Source organism: Ochotona curzoniae, unplaced genomic scaffold (assembly GCF_017591425.1).
Source record: "Ochotona curzoniae isolate NIBS_2020 unplaced genomic scaffold, NIBS_Ocur_1.0 scaffold_4506, whole genome shotgun sequence".
In the NCBI taxonomy this organism is placed as follows: Eukaryota; Metazoa; Chordata; class Mammalia; order Lagomorpha; family Ochotonidae; genus Ochotona; species Ochotona curzoniae.
The window spans coordinates 42,739,825-42,762,854 of record NW_024467119.1 but is presented as its reverse complement, the minus strand read 5'-3'; the positions used below and the strand labels follow the sequence as shown (position 1 = coordinate 42,762,854).

Genomic DNA, 23,030 nt, shown 5'->3' with positions numbered 1-23,030 from the left:
AATGCAAAACCTGGTCACCATTTCGATGGCTTCTACTGTGACTGAAGCTGTGACCTCTCTTGAATTACTGTAAACTCACTCAGCACTCCGTCTCACCACCCCACCCAGTGTCCTTCATCACAACGGTTCAGCTGATGCTCATAAATGCGAAGTAAAATCATGCTGCTACTCACCTTGAAACCCCAACATCCAGTCACAGAAAAGCCCCCAATGTTACAGTGGCCTACAAAGATCTTCCTGATCTTACGAAACTTTTAAGTCTCGATGTTGCTTCCATTAAATCTGCTCAAGCAGATGTGGACTGTTAATCTAAAATGCAGGGTCCTGGGCCCGGCGCAGTAGTCTAGTAGCTAAAGTCCTTGTCTTGCACATGCCAGCATCCCATATGGGCACTGATTCCTGTTCTGGTGGCCCCACTTCCCATCTAGCGCCCTACTTGTATCCTGGGAAAGCGGTAGAGGACTGTCCAAAGCCTGGATATTATCTCCCCCAGCTAAAATGTTCCATTACAGGAGAAATTTTGTTTTGTTAAATAACACAATGAAAACAAGGCTTGCTGGATGTATCTACCCTCCTATCTAATCATATATAATCAACAAGTGTCTCATAAGTTATTTGAAAGACAAAGTGACACAGAGAAAGAAAAACAGATCTTCCACCCGCTGTTTCACTGTTTAAATAGCCACAACTGCCAGGGCTGGGCCAGGGTAAGCCAAGAGCTAAGGATACCATCCGGGCCTTGCCTGTGGACAGACAGCAGGGGCGCACGGGGACCCATCCTTTGCAGCTTTCCCAGGCACAGCCGCAGGGAGCTGGATTGGAAATAAAGAAGCTAAGACTTGAACTGATGCTCAGAGGAAATGCCAGTGTTGTAGGTACCAGCTGAACCTGCGGAGCCACAGTGCAGGCCCCAAGCAGGATGTGTTGAATGAATACATAGATTCAAACACAGCTTATTTTCAAGACAGTTTTGAGGTGTGATTATTGAGAGACATTTTAAATTTTCATTTCTGGTTGTCAGGATGGCCGAGTGGTCTAAGGCGCCAGACTCATAAATTTTCATTTCTCCTCCTATCTGACTTTCCAATAAAAATAAAGACCGTCAACAACCAGTTGTGGCACGGACTGGCCCAAACACCCAGTGTGCATCCACATTCCAGTAGGTTCATGACTCACAGTCAGGCTCTGTGTTAACAGGAAGGTGGAGTCACGGACAGAGCAGGGGGGTCAACCCAGCCATTTCTGGATGTGGGACATGGGCACCTTAATTCTAGGTCAATTGCGAGCCCTTAGCATGATTTTTTACGGTTGATTCATACTTCTGGGTCTGTTCTAATCCATAAAGCACAATTCCAAAACCGACACTAGATGGCGCTCTTTAGAAGCCTTCACCGTGAACTGCGAAATAGAATGATGGCATGTTAGAGATAAAATTATTTTAAAGTGTTTTAAAAGTACACAGGTATTGTCCTTTTTATATTTGAAATATTAGTGTTATGTGAATTTTACAAGATCATTAAAAACGTAACGTTTTTAATTCTAAATCTGTTGTCTTTCTGTTTTTTTAGCAAAAGGCAAGACGGAATTTCTTTCTGATCAACATGTTTTCACTGAACAGTTTTAATAGGCTTACCGAAGGCTATGCTTGGTAAGGTACCACCTTAGAAAGTCTTGACAGCGTAATAAACACTTCATCTGATGATGACTTTGAGGAAAAAATTACATTATGTGATTTAAAAGCAAACATTTTTCAATTGATGGACACCATTTTTCAACTCTGAACTTAATGATGTTTTGGTTTTCATTTGGTACTTGGCCATGAATTTCGCAGGGACTCTTCCTAGAAGTGTGGCCCCAGGGATATTTTGCTTCTAAACTTACCAATCATCTGGACTTACTTTCCCAGTGGCCGGACACTATAAAGAAACCTAAATGCTTTCAGAAGGCAAATTTGAAACAAAACATGATAGATTTCCTCATGTGCCTAGAAGTCTAGGAAACAGTGATTATGAGACTAGCTCCATTAATACTTAAACAATACAATGCCATGGGGCCTGGTGTGGTGGCCTAGTGGTTAAAGTCTTTGCTTTGAACACTCCGGGATCCCATATGGGTGCTAGTTCTAATCCCAGCGGCCCCAATTCCCAGCCAGCTCCCTGTTTGTGGTCTGGGAAAGCAGTCAAGGACAGATCAAAGCCTTGGGACTGTGCACCCATGTGGGAGACCCAAAAGAGGCTCTAGGCTCCTGCCATCCAATCGGCTGTTACTGCCATTGTGACCACTTGAGGAGTGAATCAGTGGACGTAAGATCTTCCTGTCTCTCCTCTCAATGTATCTGACTTTCTAATAAAAATAAATAATTTTTAAAAAACCATACTATTTTTGGTTTAATATGCATACAAAGAGAGAGTACATGTATATTTTACAATTTTCCAGGGCACACAAGAATCATCAAATAGGCTTTTACATATATTCTATAAACTCTTCTCTTTTTGAATACTGCATGGCAATACAATAATCTGCTCATGGTGATGTCTTAAAACTAATGAAATGTCTGAGAGAAAATGTAATACACCGTTGATTCTTAATATGTTTTTTTCCAAATACATGGTGGTCCTTTTTCATGATGAATGAAATGCTACTTAATGATCCTGGAGTTAAAAACATTAGTGTGCTTGGGACATTTCTCCCATTCTGTATGAAGTCCCTTTTAGAGCAAATATTAAATATTTAGTAAGCCTGTACAAATTTGATGTTCTTGGCTTCCACTGTATCTTAGATTTTTCAAGAGGGTGAGACATAGGTTTCTCTCAAAGTGCGCAAATATGAAAAACGAAAAACTTTCTCTTTTTCCTCTTTCCCTTACTACCTGGAGAATTTCCAAGTTCCATTATTTATGCAGAGCTTAGAGAGGCACTGCAAACTCAGGGTGTGGGTCTCGGGAGTTTCTGGGCCCAGCTCTCCTTGCGGCTTCATGTCACGCCCAGGCCAAGCACGGCAGCAGAGTCACCTGCCTTGCCTGTTTTGAAAAATGCCACACTGAGCTGCTCTCGACAGCGAGAGAGCAGCAGACACGAACTGCAGGAGCCGAATAGAGCTAACAGAGCAGGCATCTTCCCCAGATGTGCCAATTTGCTTAGGGATCTGGCAGAAGGGATAGACAAGTTAGAAAATGTGGGTGTTTCGGTTTTGTTACTTGGAAATTGCCCAAGACTATTTAATTTGTTGAAAGGGCAGACAGAAAGAGAGAGAGAGAGAGAGAAAAGAACCATCTGCTGGTTCACTCCCCAGATGCCCGGCCTGGGCCAAACCAAAGCCCAAAACACTGGAACTCTCCCCAGACAGCGACCCGACACCGGAGCCTCCTTCTGCTGGCGCACACTAACAGACGCTGCATGAGAAGCGGAACGGGGACTTACAGTCACGATCTCTGACACAGGAAGTGGGAATGCCCGTGGTGAGAGCATCAAATGCACACTCCCAAAGACATGATTAAAAAGCTGAACTAATCACAGGTTATTAATTCAGGCACTTATATATATATTTTTGCATGTCCATCCTAATTCATATATTTGAATGGTACGTAAAACATTTCATATATTAAAAAAAATTTTATATAAGCATTTTTTTTTATCTATAGCCATTTTGCTAATTCACTTCAAGCATCCATTTGTGCATGCACGCACAGGCACACACACACACCTTACACACACACACAGCTCCACTTGGTTGTTTCTCTAAATGTGTTTCTCTTTCCTAACTGGCCCCATTCCAGAGCAACACTGTTTGCTCACATTTAGTCCGAAAATGGTGAAGTTCCGCTTCATTCCTTTTCCCCTCATACCCTGTCATCCATCAAATACACACCAAATCTAACCTCCTAGTACTGTCATCTTAAACTATCACCGGCTCTTACGACTACTGCAACAGCCTGTTAACCATCACGGAACTCCACTTCCCAACGAGTCAGGGGAATCCTTTAAATAGGGCTTCGCGTGACAGTGGCTTTTTCTGACTTCATCTGCTACCCTTTCTCCTTCCCAACGCTACTTCCTGTACCCTGCTGCCACAGGAGGATGTCAGGAAGAATTGAGAATATTTACACTTCTCATTCCCCTTTGCCCATGTAGTCATCTCATTCACTGCTTTTTCTTCAAAAAGAACAATTCCACACAGCCTCTCCTGACTGACTTGCAAAAGCACTTCCATGGCTGCCCAGCTCCGTACATACCTTTCTTTTCCTCATTGTACTTATCCTCTGACATAATGTCTCCAGGACCCAACAGTTCTCAAGTTTTATTTCATGATGCGAACAACGGAATAACCATAAATCTCCCCTCTGGACAATCAGGGAACCATCTGTTGCCATGGAGTCATAGTTGAGACTGACCTCATAATTAACAGGGACCCACACAGCAGGAAGCAAACTTTCCGACTCCAAAGGCCAACACCCAGCCTCCTTAGGGCCTACATGACCGAAACCGCTCCACTCCCATTATTAGTCAAAGGCAGAGTCCCACAGGCAACTTAGAATACTTGAGGGCAAAACCCACATCCACCATGTAGAACGTATGCAATAGACACGTTAGTTGGCTGACCCCAGGACTGCTTAGTTCCAAGGCTGCTATTAGAAAAGTGATCTAGGGGCCCAGTGCCACAGCCTAGCAGCTAGAGGCCTCACCTTGAACGTACCAATATCCCATACGGGCGCCGGTTCTAATCCCAGCAGCTCCACTTCCCATCCAGCTCTCTGCCTGTGGCCTGGGAAAGCAGTCAAGGACGGCCCAAAACCTTGGGACCCTGCACCTGTGTGGGAGACCTGGAGGAGGATCCTGGCTTCGGATTGGCTCAGCTCCAGTTGTTGCAATCACTTAGGGACACTTTCAGACAGAAGATCTTCTTCTCTGTCTCTCCTCCTCTCTGTATATCGGACTTTGCAATAAAAATAAATCTTTAAAAAAGAAAAGTGATCTAGTACTGGGATTTATCATTATTTCCAACCACAGGTGATGATGCAAAGCGAAATAAGTGAAAAAAAAAAAAAAACACTTGAAAACCATTCTTTAACCTCAAATGTGAGCCTTATTTAAAATTAGGCACACATGCAGAAGTGTAGAAAACACGAGAAGAACCTGGCAAAAGCATTCTCAAAGCTCAACCTTTGTCAATCGTATTTTAAGGTTCAACCACTTAAAACGTCTTTCCGCATAATTCAAACACATTCTCAAGCAATGAGTATGATTAAGCTCTGTGGCAGAGCTTGATGTTTGACTTATTAAACACTCAGCTGTGTCATATTGTCATTACTAACTGGCTATGTTTAAACGTCGAAAAAGTAGCTGCTAACTTTTGCGTTGTCTCCTATCAATATAGTCTTTTTCAATACTTCAGCACAAGATGTATTTACTAAATCCTGGTATTTTCTTGGCATTTAAGAGTGTAGTACCTGAATGGCATCAAAAAGTTGGGGCGAGGGTTGAGGGGTGGGAGGGACTCCGGAGCCTGTAAGTCAGGTGGAGTTGACATGAGAAGTAACAACAGTAATAGATTTTGAAGCCAAACAATTTCACGCAAGTGGCTCAAAACAAGTCAGAACGAGTCAAGAGGGGCACTGCACATACTTGACTGCGGGAGAAGCCACAAGTCCTTTGAAATAACTGACCAGCAAGCGGCCGTGTCCTCAAATGAGCTCAGTCGGAATGGAAAAGTGTCCCCAGCGCCGCGGGGGGAAAGCCTGCAGTGAGAGCGCAGAGTTCTGGAGCAGCCGAAGGCGGACGACCCCACAGGCCCCTGCACCTGCAGCGGGAAGGCCGGCCGGGCACTCGGGGCAGCCGGGGGCCGAGGTCCGGGGCGGCCCGGCGCCGGCCGGGATCTGCTGCCTGGCCCTCGCCCTGCCTCGGCTGAGCGCCGGCTTTACCTGGTCGCAGAGGCGCGGCCAGGCCGGGCAGCGAGCGACCACCGGAACCTGCCCAGCCGAAACGCAGCCAAAGTGCTACCAAGTGACTCCCGCCGGCTGTCATTCATAATCCGGCGGACCGGAAACAGGGCGGTTGCGTCACTTCCTGCTGCGCACCGCCAAACGCTTCCCCCGGGCCGTGCTGCGGGAACCTTTGTTTCTGCTCTTTGGGAGCCGGAGGGTGCCGAGGGAGCGGTTCGGAGGGGAGCGCCGGGAGCCGGGCGAGCTGCGGGGCGGAGCGGTGAGTGGTGACGAGCCCGCCGGCTCCCTGCCGCCTCCGGGGGGCTCGAGACCCCCGCGAGGGCCGGGCTGCGGAGCGACCTGGGCAGGGCTGGGTCTCCTCGCTCCTTCTGGAAAGATCCCGTGGGCGGAGGGCTGCGGAGCACCTCAGCGTGTCCGTGCCCTCGGTCCCCGCGCCGACTGCTTTCTTCGCGAATGTTGTGCACCAGGCTGGGGCTCAGCCCCCGGGTTGGGGTCTTTGGAACGCCGTCCCGGATCTCTGGTCCAGGCTGTCACGACCTCTCTCTCTTTCTGCCCTCTTCCGGTCTCTTCCTTCGCTTCGGTTGAGGACCTTCCCCGGTGCTAGTGGGTCTTGCTTTCACTACAACACTGAAAAATTATTGCTGATTGTCCCTTGTCGCTTTAAAGCTTCTCTCCACCACAGATATAGTTGAAAATCGAGTCTTTCCGACAGCCCTGCGTTTCCACAAATGTTTGTTTTGTGTAGTCCCGGGCGGAGAACTCTTTTAGGGGAATGAAAAGTGCAGCGCCTTTTTAAAAGAATGGGTATCGGACAGGTTTGCGAGAGGTTGCAAAGTTTGCTAGAGTTCTTGTGAGGTGACAGCTCTAGGAGTGAACTCTGCAGCAGTAGGTTCCACTTCTTTCATCTTGTGAATGCACCCTGACCGACTTGTGGCTCCTTTAAAAACTGGCAAACGGAAAATGAACTGTGAGTGAAAGCATCTATTGGGCTCACAGTCTCAACAGAGGAGATGACAGAAGTGCTAGAAAACAACATTTAAACAAAAAAATCTAGTTGATGCAAACAGTATTTTTGAGCACCTGAGAAGTTCTGAACACCAGGCAAATAGTGAACCTGCAAGTCCCTAGTTTGGTGGAATTTGTGTTCTGCTGTGATTAATGAATTCAAGCCTAATGAAAGATTAGGAAGAGAGTATTGCTTGAACAATGTACAAATTCCCAGGCTTGGAAAGGCGGTTTGTTTGTTTTGTTGTTTTTGTTTGTTTATTTGTTGACTAGCTTTAGCTTGTTGATGTTTGGACGTTTGGGGAAGTGAAGGGTGAGAAACCACTTTGCCTTTTTGCATTTTTGCTGAAGTGACTTTACTGATGTTTGGGAACTGGCAAGTGGAGGCTTTGCTTTGACCTCTTGATTAGTTGTCTCTGTAAGCAGTTATTTTGTGAAGTAGAAGAGATAGGGAGAATGTAGAGTCTGATTAAGGCTCTTAATTTTACTGGAAATAAATAACAGGCAAAAAAGATTATGCATGATTGCAGAAAGTCCCAATGTTGTACCAAAAAATAAAAAAATGCCCCCATGATATGTCCTCAGCAGGTGAGATTATTGATGGGATTTAGGTTAGGAAGAGCAGAGCAGCTGTTACTATAGCACTTGCGAGGGTAGTGCTTGAATTATGTCTGGCTAAGATCTGGAAGCAGAAGTAGAGACAAAGCTTCCAGTACAAAGAAAAAATAAGATAGCTAAGGTCAGCTAATACCTGTAAGGAGTGTCTGGAGTAAAGTATGATAGCTTTGTGCCAGATAATTAATCTTAAATGCTAGGCCAAGGGGCCAGTGGTGTGATGTAGCAGTTTAAGCAGTCTGCCGTGCTGGCATTCTGCATGGGCAGCAGATTGGGTCCCAGCTGCTCCACTTCTAGTCCACCTCCATGCTAGTGCACCTGGGAAAGCAACAGGAGATGACTCAATTCCTTAGGCCCCGTGCACCCATGTAGGAGACTTGGAAGAAGTGCTGGGCTCCTTGCTTTGACCTAGCATGGCCCCAGCCTATGGGAACCTTTGGGAAGTGAACCAGTAGATGGTACCTTCTCTCTGTAATCTTGCCTTTCAAAGAAATTTTTAAAAGATTTAAAAAGTGTTAGGCCAATTTGTTTTTATTTGAAAGGCAGAGTTACAGAAGAAGAGACAAAGAAATTCCATCTGCTGATTTACTTCCACAGTGACCGGAGCTGGTCCAGGCTGAAGCCTGGAGTTTGGAACACCGTTAGCTTCTCCCAAGTGAGCACAGGGCCTTTATTTGCTGCTTTTCCAGGTGCATTAGCAAAGAGCTGGATCGAAAGTGGAACTGCTGGCATTAGAATCAGCAGCCATATGGGATGGTAAAATTGCAGGTGCTGGCTTAACCATCTGTACCCCAACACCAGGACTGAACTTTACTTTTAAGGCAATAGGAAGCCTTAATTTTCTCATCAAGAATATTTTGAAAATGAGGGCCCAGTGTTGTGGCACAGCTGTTAAAGCCATCAGCTGCCATGCCAGCATCCCTGTGGGTACCAGTTTGTGTCCTTGGCTGCTCCATTTTCAATCCAGCTCCTGCCACCCACAAGAAAAGTCCAGGTGAAAGCTCTGTCTCCTGGCTCAGCCTGGCCCAGCCCTGGCTTCTGCAGCCATATGAGGAGTTAATCTGGATGTAGAGGAGCACTAACTCTCCATCTCTGTAACCTTCCAAATATTTTTTACAAAAAGCAAAAGTTAAAAGGAAGAAAACTGTATTTCAGGGAAATTAATATGGCAACACCGTTGAAGCTAAGGAGAATGACTGGATTGCTTCTGTTGGAGTAAACTAATAAAGGCCTGCTTTTTCCTATCCACAGTGGAAATGAAACATGTGACGGATGTAAAAGGTGTTGCAGAATCAGAATCTAAGGAAAGTCTGCCAGTTCCAATTGTTGGGACATAAGGAAGAAATCAGGGAAAGAGTTGAACCTCCGTTCTAGTCAACAGAGTTGTTATTTGTTGAAGGAAAAGGCAGGCAATGAACCTTTTGAAAGAGGTATTCACAAAGTCAGTTTTAATCATAACCAGTTTGATATGCCCTTAGGACATATCAAATCACGTAGACAGTGTCTACTAAACAATTGGAAATATGAAGTTTGAACTTAAAAGAGATTGGAGTAAGAGTAAAGCATATAAAAGCGCCTGCCTGGTAATAGAAGCTCAAAACGTGCAATATATAAGTGTTCCGGGGAAGAAACAGGCAGCAGAACTACAGAAGACAGCCCTAGCAAAGAAATGGGCATCATCAAGATCAGCACGTGGGAGCTGAGCCAGAGAGACAGTAGTTACAGACAGAAGAAGAAACCTGGAAATACTGAGGAAACACTGTGCCACTCTAAGAGAGTTCTACGACAGAAAGCGACTAACGTGTATTTACTTGGCCAGCACTAACTGAAGAGCCGCTGTTTACCAAGATGCGCTTGGCTAGTTACAGTGGGAAGTAAAACCAGTCTACTGACTGCTCTCCTGATGAGAAAGATATTTCTTACCTAATTAACAATATGATGAATATAATCAATCAGTGCAAGATGTTTTTACCTCCTGTAACAGTAAAACGAATTTTTTGGTGAAGAATGTATGGAAAATAAATTGAGACTTGAAGGGTGACAAAGGGCAGGGAGATGGTACGGCTTCCCTTAAAGCATGGAGGTAATAAAGACAAGATATATTGGAGGACTTGGAACAGTTTGTATCAATGTATTGGAGTAACAGTAACCGGAGTAATGTTTAATGAGCATGTACTGCGAGCCGGATATTGTTACAGCTCCTTTACATGTATTACCCGATCTTGTTGGGCATTAGAGATCTGCTGAGAATCTTATTCAGCATGTGGACTATGGAAAGTCATAAAAGTATTTGGAGTGAGTGATACAAGACAGCTAAGAAGGGATGAGAGTGGTTGTGGGGAGACTGATAATGTTTTACTGTGGGCCAGGTAATGGGAGGTTGATCTGAAATGATGGTGGTAAGGATAGAAAAAGGTAGATGAATTTCTGATCTATTTAAAGGTTTACTGGTTGAGTTGGGAATGGGAGGTGGGGAAATTAGGAAGAGGAGTTAAGACTGGCTCCCAGGTTTCTAACTGGAACAAAGTTGTAAGTATTTGAAAAAGGTAGTTATAGAGGAAGTACTGGTTGGAAGAAAGGAGAAGTGCATGTGAGAGGCTCTGTAAGGCGCATGTTTGATGGAGGCTACAGTGAGATAACCAAGTCAAAGTGGCATTTGAGTCTTGGAAGAGAAGCATGGGCTGGAGAGACAAATTATATAATAGCAGTCCCAGAAATTGGAGGCAAAACAAAACATATGCCTGCAGATCAAATTGTCTAGGGCAGTAATTCTCAAACTTCGGGAAGCGTCAGAATTGTAGCGCTTCACTTATTGCGGCTTGGAGCAGAGACTGCGCGTTTGTAAATCTGATTTGTTCCAAGTGATGTCTCTGCTGTTAATCCAGCATGATTTCTTAAAGTTGTAGATCAGAAGAGATCAGATTGAGGTACATACAGGGAATGTAGAGAAAGAAGTGGGAGAAAAATAGTATTTATTAGATTTACCAAAGACTGTAGGTGGTTTTGATGAGGTCATTTTCATAGGACAGTGGAACAAAGGTCAAAAGGCAGAAATCATTCCATCGTAGAAGGAAGGACAAAAAAGAATTTTAAAAAATAAATGATGTTTTGAGAAAGTCTTGAAGAGATGAAAAGATTCCAATGAAGTACAACCTTCCCACATATAGAGAAAAAAAGAAGAAGAAATAATAAGCTAGACAGTTCAGGAAAAGACAGAAAACGGATACAGGTGTTCATGCATGGAAAGCTGCTTCATCCTTTTTATCAGATCAGAAAGAAGAGAAAGGATGTGTATGATTAAGTTGTGGATGTGTTGACAAGAAGTTGATTTTGATTTCCCTCTGTTAGCTTCTGTTTTCTTTATGAAGTAAATGAGGCCTTCTACTGAAATAGATAAACCATTTGAAAGAAATGAAGAAAGTATAACTGGTTTTCACAGCAAGTGGGGTCAGAGTTGGACAGAGCAGTGTGGAAGGATTGCTGTATCTTGCTGAATGTTAAAATGAGATTGGTGGCTTAGGAGATAGAGTATATTTGTTTTTTGGGTTTTTTTTTAGAAATTTTTTAAAAATCTTATTTTTAATTGACAGTGTATTTATTCCCAAGACTACTCATTTTTGCAGTTCTTTTTGGCCAGTATAGATCTGCATTTCTTTTCTTTTCTTTGTTTCTTCTTTTTTTTATTATTACCATGTTATAATACAGTTGCATAGGCTCCTGGGATTTCTCTTATCCTCTCCGCAAATTCCCCCTCCCCTAGTTCCTTTATATCATTACTAAAGTATAGTACTTCATACACAGTCATATGTCCATCATTGCGGGCATGGACAATGGTAGAGAGTCCAGCATCCTATTGTCAAGATATAGTGAACAGTTTCATTGTAAGTCCATCTTTGTCTGGAATAGAGATGCATACTGCGTTGTAACCTCACATTTGGATATGATAGTCTCCATTTCACGGTTACTTGTACATCCCTTAAGTGAAAAGTCACAATACAAAATCAACAATAGAAAAAAAATAGAAATTTACAGAGCCATGATGTTAAATAACGTTACTAGATATGACAGTCTCTATCACACAGCTATTGTACATCCCCTTAATTGAAAAGCCACAAAACAAAATCAACATCAGGAAGAAAAAAGGAATTAACAACACCATGAAGTTAAAGAACATGCCATTAAATGACTAACGAGTAGCTGAAGAAATGAAAATCAAGAACCTTCTTGAAGAAAATAATGCTACTGTATGATCTATGAGTCATAGAAGAATTTAATCAGAAGAAAGTGTTTGAAGAGATGAAACTAACAAAAACAAAAACATCAAAATCCATGGGATATCATTTCCACAGATTTTTGTTGGTGAAATGTCTCTTCTAGACAACAAAAAGATGGGTTTTGTTTTTTAATCCAGTCTACAAATGTGTGATGTTTGATTAAGCTTAAGCCGTTTACATTCAGGGTTAATATGTATGGGTGGTACTTTGGTCCTGTCATTTAGGAATTGGTTTAGTCTTCTGTTGTCATTTTACTGGGATGTTCTTCCCATTTGCATTTGGTTTTGTTTGGTGCTATTCCTCTTCTCTGTCAAGAGAACATCTTGAAGTATCATTTGTAGGGCAGGTTTGGAAGAGACAAATTCTTTTAACTTTTCTTTACTTTGGAAGAATTTTATTTCAGCAAAAGAACGAAAAGAAAAGAAAGCTTTGCTGGATATGTTATCCTGGGCCGACAATTTTTTTCTTTTAGAATCTGGAATATGTCATTCCATTCCCTTCTGGCCTGTAGAGTTTCCTGTAAGAGGTCTCTTGTGAGTTTAATTAGCATCCCTTTATATGTCAATCGATTTTTTTTCACATGCATATTTAAGGATCTTATGTGCAATTGAAGAGAGTTTGATGATCATGTGTCTTGGTGAAGACTGCTTTTGATCAAGCCTATTGGGAGTTCTGTGGCCCTCCTGGATGTTATTTCCCAATTCTTTCTCTAGATTAGGGAAATTTTCCTTTATTATTCCATTAAATATATTTATAAAACCAGTTTCTCTTTCTGCACCTTCTGGAACTCCCATAACTCTTATATTATGCCTCTTAATAGTGTCTTTCAATTCTTGAATACTTTTTTTGGCCTGATCCAGCTCTGCTTCCAGCTTCTTGTTTGCTTCCCCCTGATGACAGGAAATATCTCCCAATTCTGAGATTCTTTCTTCTGCTTGCTTCATTCTACTTTGGAGACTCTCCACTGTACTTTTAATTTGCTCTACTGTGTTCTTAATTTCTGATATATCAGCCTTGATTTGCTTTCTTGCTGCTATTGCTTGTGTGACACAGTCCTTAAATTCTTTGAACGCTTGAATGTGCTTCTCATGGTTGATCAAAAGCTTTACAATGAGTTTTTTTAAATTCTGTGTCTCCCATTTTCTTGATGTCTTCCTCAGTGAACTCTGAGGTTGGCATAGGGTTTTGCTCCTTTGCAGGGCAGTCTTCAGTAATATTCATTTTACCTTTTAGTCTTCTTTTGCTTTTGGTCATTGTGTTTCTGGTTATCAGAGTTTTCTCCTTGGGGCAGGTTTCTAAGCTATGTCTTATTGCAGTTGGTACACAACTGTTTGCTTGCAGCCAATTATGCCAGTCCCTTCAGTGAGTTCCAGATCTGTTTCTTATGTTAGATTTCCACCATGGGCTCCATAGCCCCATCTTCTGGCTCACCAATCTCTTCCTTCTGTGCTATTGTGCCGAGGCTGCACTGTTGTCTGTGCAACCTTTCCTCCCACTTCCAGTTGGTTCAGGTGCCAGGATTAGGGAGACACCAGGTGTCCTATGTAATTAGGTTGTTGGTGGTACTGATCTTGTGAGAATCTGTTGGATCTGTTGGGTCTGGGTGCCACATGGACCTATTTTGACCCATATGATGCCACAATCAGTATTATTTTCTGTGGGACCAGTGCAATCCACTGAACTCAGTGAGTTCTTGCAAGCTCAGCACATGTGTCCATTTTTGTCCCCTGCAGTCCTTAAACTTTTACCACACTGTACAAAATGGCAGCTAATGTGCCCCTACTAGAGTTCTTGATCTGCTGTCCATCAGGTCTGAGAGCTACCCAGACCTGTCTTGGGTGGAACCTGTAGAATCCACATTGATGCAGTTCACTGAGTCAAGAACAAATTCACTCCCAGCTCAGTTTATGCTCAGTCCTTTCCCTTGCCTTTGCCTCCTTAAGCAAGATGGTGCCCAATTTGGCTCCAGGAGGCTGACTGAGCTGTGAAATCCACCATGTTCTCTCACTTCCCTTCTGGGATCTGCCTCTCTGTCTCTGCTCCTGGTCAAATCAAACAGACGAGCAGGACGGACAGTTCCTTGTCTGGTTTCACCTCCCAAGCTCCCAGTGAAAGTCCCTTCCCACTTGGTTGCTGGTGGAGTCCAGCTGCTGATGGAGTTCAGATTGCTGTTAGCTGAATGCTGCTGGAGTATCAGTCACTGCAACACCACACCATGTGTCCGCTGCTTTCCTGTGTCTGTCAGTCCCGAGGTCCCACCCCTGCTGCTGTTTCGGCCTGTCCTATTTCCTGGAATGTGTCTTCTCTGCTTCATCCTGATTAAATGTTTCTCAGTTCGTTTAAACGTGTCCTTACCCTATTCCGCCGTCTTGATTCCTAGATAGAGTACTTTTGTATTCCTGCCAGAATAGAGTGTAGGTGCAGACAGAGGAGATATAGCAGAGGCTATGTCTTCAAGATAAGTAAAACTGTGGGTGCAAGGGGCTTTGTGTAGTGAAAAAAAATCTCTGAAAGTTTGGGCCATAGAATTTGAGCTGGCTTGGAAGTAAAATGACACACAGTAATAAACCAAAAAGAGTAAAAGATAGTAAAAAAAAATCATTGTTTGTTAGTAAGGATTTCTGCATTATTTACATGGAGTTACTGTGATGAATTCATAACATGACAGAAGATTCGTTTTTCAGAACACCGCTTTCGTTTCCTGCCTAGGTCATGGACAAATCTAAAGGATAAATGCTAGCTTTCTCACATTCTTGGAAGCACTCCTAGGTTTTTAAATTAAACATGCATCTCAGGTGTTAAAGCATATATGTACATTGGTTACTTTCACATGCACATAGATATAAATATGTTCACTTTGTTTTGTAGAACTCTTATCTACTTTTGAAAGCTTTTTTGTAGTTTGGTTTGATCATGGTTTTGGAATTATATGGAAGAAACATTACTTGGTGTAATTCCAGTAAAATATTTTTGGAACAGTAAGGAGATAGAGTGAGAATTTGTACTGCAATTGCTGAATTTTAATTTTAGTAAAAAGAAATTAAGTGTCTTTCACTACATGGTGTTTGCCAAGAGGAAAGGTGAAGTCATAGAAAACAGAAAACAATACAGAAGGAGGAGTAAAAGTAAGGTAGAAAATTCCAAGTGTAAAGGATAACAAAGCTGTTTTGTTTTGGGCTTAACTTCTGTTTCCTGTTTGGTGACAGAAAAACAGTTGGGATGAGATGTTAGCAATGAAGAAAAAGCAGAGGAGTTAGGAACAGGCTGTTCAGAAATGAGAAGTTCAAGGAACAGGTAGAAAGGAAGGAAGAAAATTTAAAAAGTGAATAAAGGAATATTGATTTGGTCCCCTGAAAAGATTCCTAGATCAAGGCAGTAGAGATCCGCCCATCTGAAGTCAGGAACCTGGCACTTCATATTTGTGTCCCACAGGGAGACAAACACCTAGGCCATTCCCTGCTGCAGGAAGCTGGGTAGGAGATGGAGCAGCCAAGACATGGAAGGCACACATTTGGGATGCTCGTGCCCCAGGAAGCGGCTTTACCCACTGAACAGCAATGCAGATCCCTACAAAAATATTTTTAAGGGACTGGCATGGAAGGGTAGCAGCCTAATTCTTAGCATGCAGTGCCATCATCCCATGTATGCCAGTGCATGTCCTGGTTGCTCCACTTCTGATCTAGTTGCCTGCATATGGCCCGGAAAAGCACTGGAGCATGGCCCAAGTGCTTGGGCCCCTGTACCATGTGGGAGACCTGTAAGATCCTCCTGGCTCCTGGCTTCACATTAGCCCTCCCCCAGCCACGGTGGCCATTTGTAAAGTGAACCAGTGGTTGGAAGTCGCTGTCTCTCTGCCTTTCCTTCTTTTTGTAAATCTGCCTTTCAAATGAAAATAAAATCTTCAAGAAAATATTTTTAAATTTATTCGTAGTTTTCTTATAATATGCATTTTGAAGATCACTCACATGCATGAACATCAAAAATATTTGCCCCAAAATAAACTTAACTTTGGATTCCAGTTTCCACGATCTTTTTGAAGTGTCTTAAGTATGTTACAAGGATTTCTCTAGGTAAACAAATCATTTGAAGAAGTCAATAACTGCATGTTGTATAAATTAGGCTAATAGAAGGATTAGACTGTGTTCATCTTGTACAATCTGGAGAAGGGACAGGTTTGCCATTTTTTTTTAGTCATGTTAGTACTTACGGTTATCAGTTTCATGAATATATTTTAAAATCATCTTTTTATACCTGAAGTTATATAGAGATGATGTTTGTAGCAATACAGTTTTAATAAGTGACAGAGGCTGACTCTCAATTTCATTAAACTTGCTTAAAAAAAAAAAAAGATTTACTTTTTGGGCAGAAAAAGTCTGGACTGGTGTTGTGGCATAGCCCATAAAGCCACCACCTGCAATGCTGACATTACATATAAGCACTGATCAAAATCCAACTTCTCTACTCTGACTCAGCCCCCCACTAGTGGCCTAGGAAATAGCAAATGATGGCCCAAGTGCTTGGATACCTGCCACCCATAAAGGAGGCCTGGAAGAAGCTCCAGTCTCCATTTCAACCTGGACTAGTCCTGACTGTTGGCGGCCATCTAGGGCAGCAGATGGATAATGTCTCCATCTCTTTCTCCCTCTCTGTAACTCTGCCTTTCAGAAAGCAGATAAATCTTTAAAAAAGAAGAAAGAAAAAGGAAGGAAGGAAGATAGGCAGGCAAAGTTAGAGAAAAGGCGGAAGAGACCGAATGAGAGAGACAACTTCTGTTTGCTAGTTTTCTCCTGAAATGACTGTAGCAGCCTGGGAAGAGCCAACTTGAAGTCAGGAGCCTGGAGCCCATCTGGGTCTCCCACAGGGCTGGTAGCGGCCTACAAAACTGGGCCGTACTTTGCTACTTTCCTAGTCACGTTATTAGGGAGCTGCATTGGAAGCAAAGCAGCCAGGAGTCAACATTTTGATAAGGAAATTCCAGGGTCACTGGCTGAGGCTTAATGTACTGTGCCAAAAACATTGGACTCTTGTTAAAACTCTTACTGTCACGAGATTTGGTTTCTTCTTTCTTTTTCTTTTTTATTCTTTATTTTATGACACAGTTTAATAGGCATTGGGGTTTCCCCTCCCCCTCCCATTGTTCTCCTCTCCAGTCTTTCACTAGGTGTCCTCTGGGTACCCTCAGAAGTCCATCACACCGCCATTGAGGTGTCTCCCAACAGTGTAGGGGCTTACCTCTCTCTTCGCTGAGACCATCCTTGTATTGCGTGTGCGGGGATATACTTCTCTCTGTCTCCGCCTATGGACATGTGACACTCTTTTGTACCACCCTAGCATCACATTGATACTCCTGCTATGAGTACAACAACACCCAACGAGATGAAGACTTACTATTCTATTTTATCAAAATTTTTAATTTTTCTTTCCTTCTCCACCCATGGTGGACTGTACCTAAGGGGAGGTATAATGGAAGCGCAGTGCTTTCTTCTTTCATCCTAGTGCTAGTCTTTGGCCTCCTTGCATGGATGATTTAAAGAATATTTTAATGAAACATAGTTAGAAAATAGTTTTGAAGTCGCCAAATAGCTACTTTAAGAACTTAAAAAAAAAAGTGTGTGTGTGTGTTTCCTAAGAGAAGGATAAAGAAGAAAATAGGTGGATGAAGAATAAGCAAAATTCATTTTCAGGCTGTGCTTTTTTATGCCAAGAAGCAGCCTACAGCAAGTTTTAATGGAATTAAAAACCTGAAAATTTAAGATTACTGTGGAAGTGCTCACTGATGCTTAACTGTTGGAGTGCATGTGCGTTGCATTATTATGATACTAACCTTCAGGATAAAAGGGAATTTCAAGCCATAATAGATTGGTTAAAGGATTGGACACAAAGAATACAGTTTTATTTTACTAATTCTTTGCCTGGAGAAGTATTTGAAAAACTGACAGCCAGAAGTGGAACTACCTGATAGCATTGGTATTAACTAAAAACAAAACTTTTAACATTTTAAAATTTCAGGAGCCTTTGATGTTTGTCTTCATCTGTCTTTAACTTTTTAAGCTCCTTAGGACATGGAGCTTAAGTCCCTGTGGTGCATGCACGCACACACACACATATGCACAAGCACACTCATTTATGTAAGGTATTTTCAGTGAATATGATACCACCTCTCAGAAACCCTGCTTTTCTTAAATAGATTAATTCCTGCAATATCACAATGTAAATGTCATGTAATGAGGTTATCATAAAGATACTTTCTTTGCCACCTTCAAAATTGAGACAGATAGCCAAAGAAGTAGAAAAGGATAGTGTGAGATAAAAGCTGGAAGACCTCTGTAGCTTATTATCTACTGAGCCAATGCCCGCTTTGACCATTGCCCTACTGTTGTTACCCCCACCCCTCCCCTCCCACACATAAACTAACTCTTTGCTTTGGAAATGGGATTTAAAAAAAGAAATTTTATGTACAGTAAACTTGACCTAAACACATCAGACATACAAACAACTGTATGTGTATGTTAGGAACAGCCAGGAAGGGCCTCCGGCAGCGAGGAGCTTGTCTGCATATAAAACTTTGCCTTGGGTGAGGATACAAAGATGGCACTGATTGTTTCAGGGAGAAAGAACTGGATGATGCTAGTCAAAAGTAAGGGAGAAATTTACATTAATCTGAAATAGCCTTTTGGTGACTTTAAATTTTCAGTTTCATGACATTATAAACAAAAAAAATTGGATAAATTTTGTCACTGATAGTTGCATATTGTCTGTAACTTCTCTCTTTCTGCCCTTCAGGTGTTTGCAATGGCTGCCACTGTGAACTTGGAGCTTGATCCCATTTTTTTGAAAGCACTAGGTTTCTTACATTCGAAGAGTAAAGATTCTGCTGAGAAACTAAAAGCACTGCTTGATGAATCTTTGGCTCGGGGTGTTGATGCAAGTTACCGTCCCTCTCAAAAGGTACCTATGTGGATGAAAAGCTTAGTTTTGTGATGCCTGTGGTTTTACAGTAACATGTAGAGCATCTCAAAGCAGTCTTGACAAAAATAATTTTCCCTTGTGGCACACAGAAATTGTTTTAATTTTCTTTTCTTCCTTTAAGTTTTCAGCGAACTATTATACAGCCATAATGAAAAGTTAGCTTGATGCTGCTAGTATTCTATTATACTACTTTATATTTATGCACACCCACTTGTTTGCCACTCGAGTTCTCATTCTTTGGTCACAGGTTTTTGTTTTTTATTTATATTTTTTGAAGCTGCGAAATGTAATCATAATTTCTAACTACTCTCTACAATAAAAGTCAAAATTAACAAAGTAAAAGGACAGAGATTACTAAAAAGCTAAGTTAAACACTGTAAGTATTTTAAGAGAAAAAGTGGTGTGAAAGAACTCGGAGAACTCTGTAGCTCTACACTGGTCTTCACAGAGCAGCCATGAGCAGCTTTTTGTGCAATTAAACAGTTGGAACTAGACAAATCTGTTTTTAAGTCCAAGTTCATTTCTTTGTTACAATGTGTGATGATAATGGATAATATGTCCTGAAAATTTTACTGGGTCCCACGCACCTTTCTGAGTGGTTTATGAGTATTTTAATTGTGCAAGCAATCCTTTGAGATAAGTGTGGGTTTTTTCCCCCATTTTGTAATAAGGAAACTGAGATACATAATAACTTGGTTTCACCCAACCTCTGCATTTGCTTCCTGGTAAAATGGTAATAATAAAGATTACTTGTAGAGTTGTAAAAATTAAAGTAGTGTAAATCACCTAGAATAATACCTACCTGGTGCATAAAAGACTTGCAGTCAATTATAACACTTATATTCTCCAGTATTTGCCAAGGTGTTCTTTAAAACTCTCTGAGTCCTGCTCCTGTAACTTCAGATCACTGGGTCCATAAGCCTCGGTACAAGGCTGAGAAGAGGAAGATGGGACTGACTGTGTGACCGGCTCAACCCTAAGTAGAATGTGAAGCTCAAGTCAGTCGAGTTCCAGAGTTAGCACTAAGTAAACATTGGCGGTTTTCCCAGCCTGCTTTCAGCATTAGCTCTAATATTCTCAAGCCTTTTTATGTCTTTTCAATAGCAGGAACCTGTGTGAGCTCAGTTTTTTCTACCTATTCTCCTTCTGGCAGGGTCAAAATATTGAGGTGTATCAAACTAACGCAGTTCTAGAAAACACACACCCAGTCTTGTTCTGCTTGGGCTCAAGGTGGTACAATCCAAATAGGAGAATCCTGAGAGTACACAAAGAAAATATGCTTTTTAAAAGCCTTCTGCCTCTAGCTTTCTACCTGGAATTCACATTCTTGTGCATTCTAAAGAAAAATCAGTATTTTAAATGCATAGGTTCGTTTAATTTTAACTTTCATCCAAACATTTCCATCATAAATTGGGTGAAAAGAAAACCAGTGTCTTTCTAGGCTTTAACTTGTATTGGAATCACCAGTAGACAGTGATATGCTTGTAAACATTTAAAAAAACTTTCCAGACCTAATTCTAACATACTTATTGGTTGTTTCTACCTTGTATTAATAAGAAATAGAACAAAATGAAATTGCAGTTTAAACTAACCAAATTCTTAAGCAACTTCTTTGCTTAATTACATATAGTTTTCAAATAGGGCAAAACTATGTCCTTGATTTTTATGTACGTACGTAATGTACTTTTTAAGTTTAATATGCATTAATATTTTTCCATTACTTTCCTTAGTCTACTATCTGTAAAGAACCAAGTCTTGGACCCAGTGCAGTAGCCTAGTGGCTGAAATTCTCACCTTGCTTGCACCAGGATCCCATATGGGCACTGGTTTGTGTCTGGCTGCTCCACTTCCCATCCAGTTCCTTGCTTGTGGCCTGGGAAAGCGGTCTAGGATAGCCCAAGGCCTTGCGACCCTGCATCGGTGTGGGAGACCCAGAAGAAGCCCCTGGCTCCTGGCTTAGGATCAGATGATCCCCAGCCATTGCAGCCACTTGGGAATTGAACCATCGGAAAGAAGATCTTTCTCTGTTTCTTTTTCTCTCTGTAAATCTGACTTTCCAATATCTTAAAAAAATAAGTAAATAAATAACCGAATAGTGAGTTTTAGGTTTTGTGGTACAGATAATTTCTGATGAAGGTAGTGATTTCTGTATTGGTAGCATGAATTCAACTTCATACTACGTGGATGAATGAGTGTGGATGTGTTCCACCTGAAAGCAGGTGGCAGGCAGATGTGGCCTGCAGGCGTGAGTTTACTAACCACAGCGTAACAGGAAATCCCACCTGCTACCAATATGCCTGAGGCCCTGTTTCATCCCTCTCCTCAGTGGAGGGAACTACTATTTTGAAGTTGATGTGTAATGTCCCATTTATATTTTCATGTACTGTCACAGAAAATAGACTGCATCTCCTATCTGGGATAACTTGGCTGAACTGGGGATAGTTCTGAGGAATTATTATATGTAACGACTCTTTATATGATTAAAAACAATAAATGGTTACTAAATCAATAAAAACATAATATGATAGAAAATGAAGCTTAAGCAGGAATAAAAGACAATCTATAGACCGTAAGAAAATATTTGAATATCATGGATCTTGTGCCTAGTATCTATGAAGATTCAGCTAACAAAATAAGCCTAATTTTGGGAACATTTTTTTGAACAAATGCAAATAATTAACTTAGGAAATATAAATGAAAATTGCAACGAGATATTGCTGTACATTTATTATGATGTCTAAACTCAAAAAGGTTGATCATTAGTTTGAATGGGAACTATAACACATATATTCCTGGGTGGAAATGAAAAATAGCGAAGGTACTTTGGAACGCAGTTTGTTTGTTAAACACTTAAGCACACGCCATCCAGGTGGCCCATTTTACTCCTAGATATTTAGTCTAAAGGAAAAAAATACATGTCCATACAATGACTTTCACATGAATCTGTATAATAGATTTATTTGCAATAGCTTCTAAGCACAGACAACCCCAATGTCCATGCATGACTGTTACCATTAAGAAGAAATGAACTATTTATTCACTCAGCTACAGGCATAATATGCTGAATAAAAATGGCCAGACATAAATGAATACACACTATATAGCTTCAATTATTTATTTCTGAAGAAGGCAACTTAATCTGTCATTAAACAAAGCCACTGGTTACCTAAGGATGAGGCATGTATTGCTGTAAGTGCTTAAAAAGGATCACAAAGAAATTTTGTAGTATGTTCTATTGATCCGTGATAGTGTCATGATTTACACAAATGTCAAAACTTAGCAGTTTTTAGTTTGAATATGTTTACTTTGTATACAACTATTTCCCAATAATTATTTCTCAAACTGTTTAAAACAATATTGTTAGTTATAATATTTATATAAAAATTACTTCGATTTTTGTTTTATTTTTTATGTGTTAAAAATCTGAATATCTAACTATGACTGTCTTTTTCTGTTCCCTTTTTAGGATGTGGAGCCACCCAAAATTTCAAGCACAAAAACTGTTTCTGTTAAGCAGGAGCCCAAACCATCATCCAGCCTTCCTTCAGGCAGTAACAACGGGAAGGTCCTCCCAGCCGAAAAGGTGAAGAAGGAGGCCGAAAAGAGACCTGCTGATAAAGTAAGGTTTTTGTCTTAATTTAGTTGAATAATAAAAATTTATTTATTTTACCAAACAACAAGAAACAGTGCTTAATGCCTCCTTCTTTTATATGAAAGTGGGTATAGATACATAATAGTCAAATAGATGTATTTTGTAGTTGTTTACCTTTTGAAAAATGAACTGTAAACTAATCCATAACTCAGATTCCAGATGGAACAGTTGTTGAGAAGAACAGATGGAAAGTGTAAAGATGTAAATGAGTAAACATGAATGTGTTAGACAGCGGCCTGTACCCTAACAGCTCATGGATGATTCTTCCATTGTCTATTTTGGATCATTCCTGTAAATAGTAATTATGATTGTAACAATTAATTCAAAAATGTATTTCAGCTTATCCTTAATAATCTTTCCCCTCTAGGTATGACATATGATTTCTTATATTTTCATACTTTTGCTAAGTAGTATCTATTAATAAGCAATATATATAATTATGCTTCTTTCAAATTCACAGAAGGGCTGTGTAGTATGTACTCATATCCTTTGGTAATTTTCTGTCTTAAAAAAGTGCTTTGGAAAATTGACTAGAATGGTGAATATAGATTTAGTACTTCTGTTACTTAACAAATAA

General features: G+C 41.1%; 2 protein-coding genes across 2 annotated transcripts in view; one reads left to right on the top strand and one right to left on the bottom strand.

Moving 5' to 3' along the window:
• The window catches only part of GSTCD (glutathione S-transferase C-terminal domain containing), a 119,187-nt gene extending 113,341 nt beyond the window's left edge, over positions 1-5,846 (bottom strand). Inside the window, exon 1 of the mRNA XM_040966976.1 lies at positions 5,663-5,846. The gene's annotated coding sequence lies outside the window, so the exon portion shown is untranslated. The remainder of the gene's footprint in view (positions 1-5,662) is intronic.
• A 290-nt stretch (positions 5,847-6,136) lies between these two features.
• INTS12 (integrator complex subunit 12) overlaps positions 6,137-23,030 on the top strand; it is a 32,008-nt gene continuing 15,114 nt past the window's right edge. Inside the window, exons 1-3 of the mRNA XM_040966952.1 lie at positions 6,137-6,197; positions 18,616-18,780; positions 22,268-22,420. Of these exons, the coding sequence (XP_040822886.1) occupies positions 18,625-18,780; positions 22,268-22,420 (309 nt within the window). The 5' untranslated portion in view covers positions 6,137-6,197; positions 18,616-18,624. The remainder of the gene's footprint in view (positions 6,198-18,615; positions 18,781-22,267; positions 22,421-23,030) is intronic.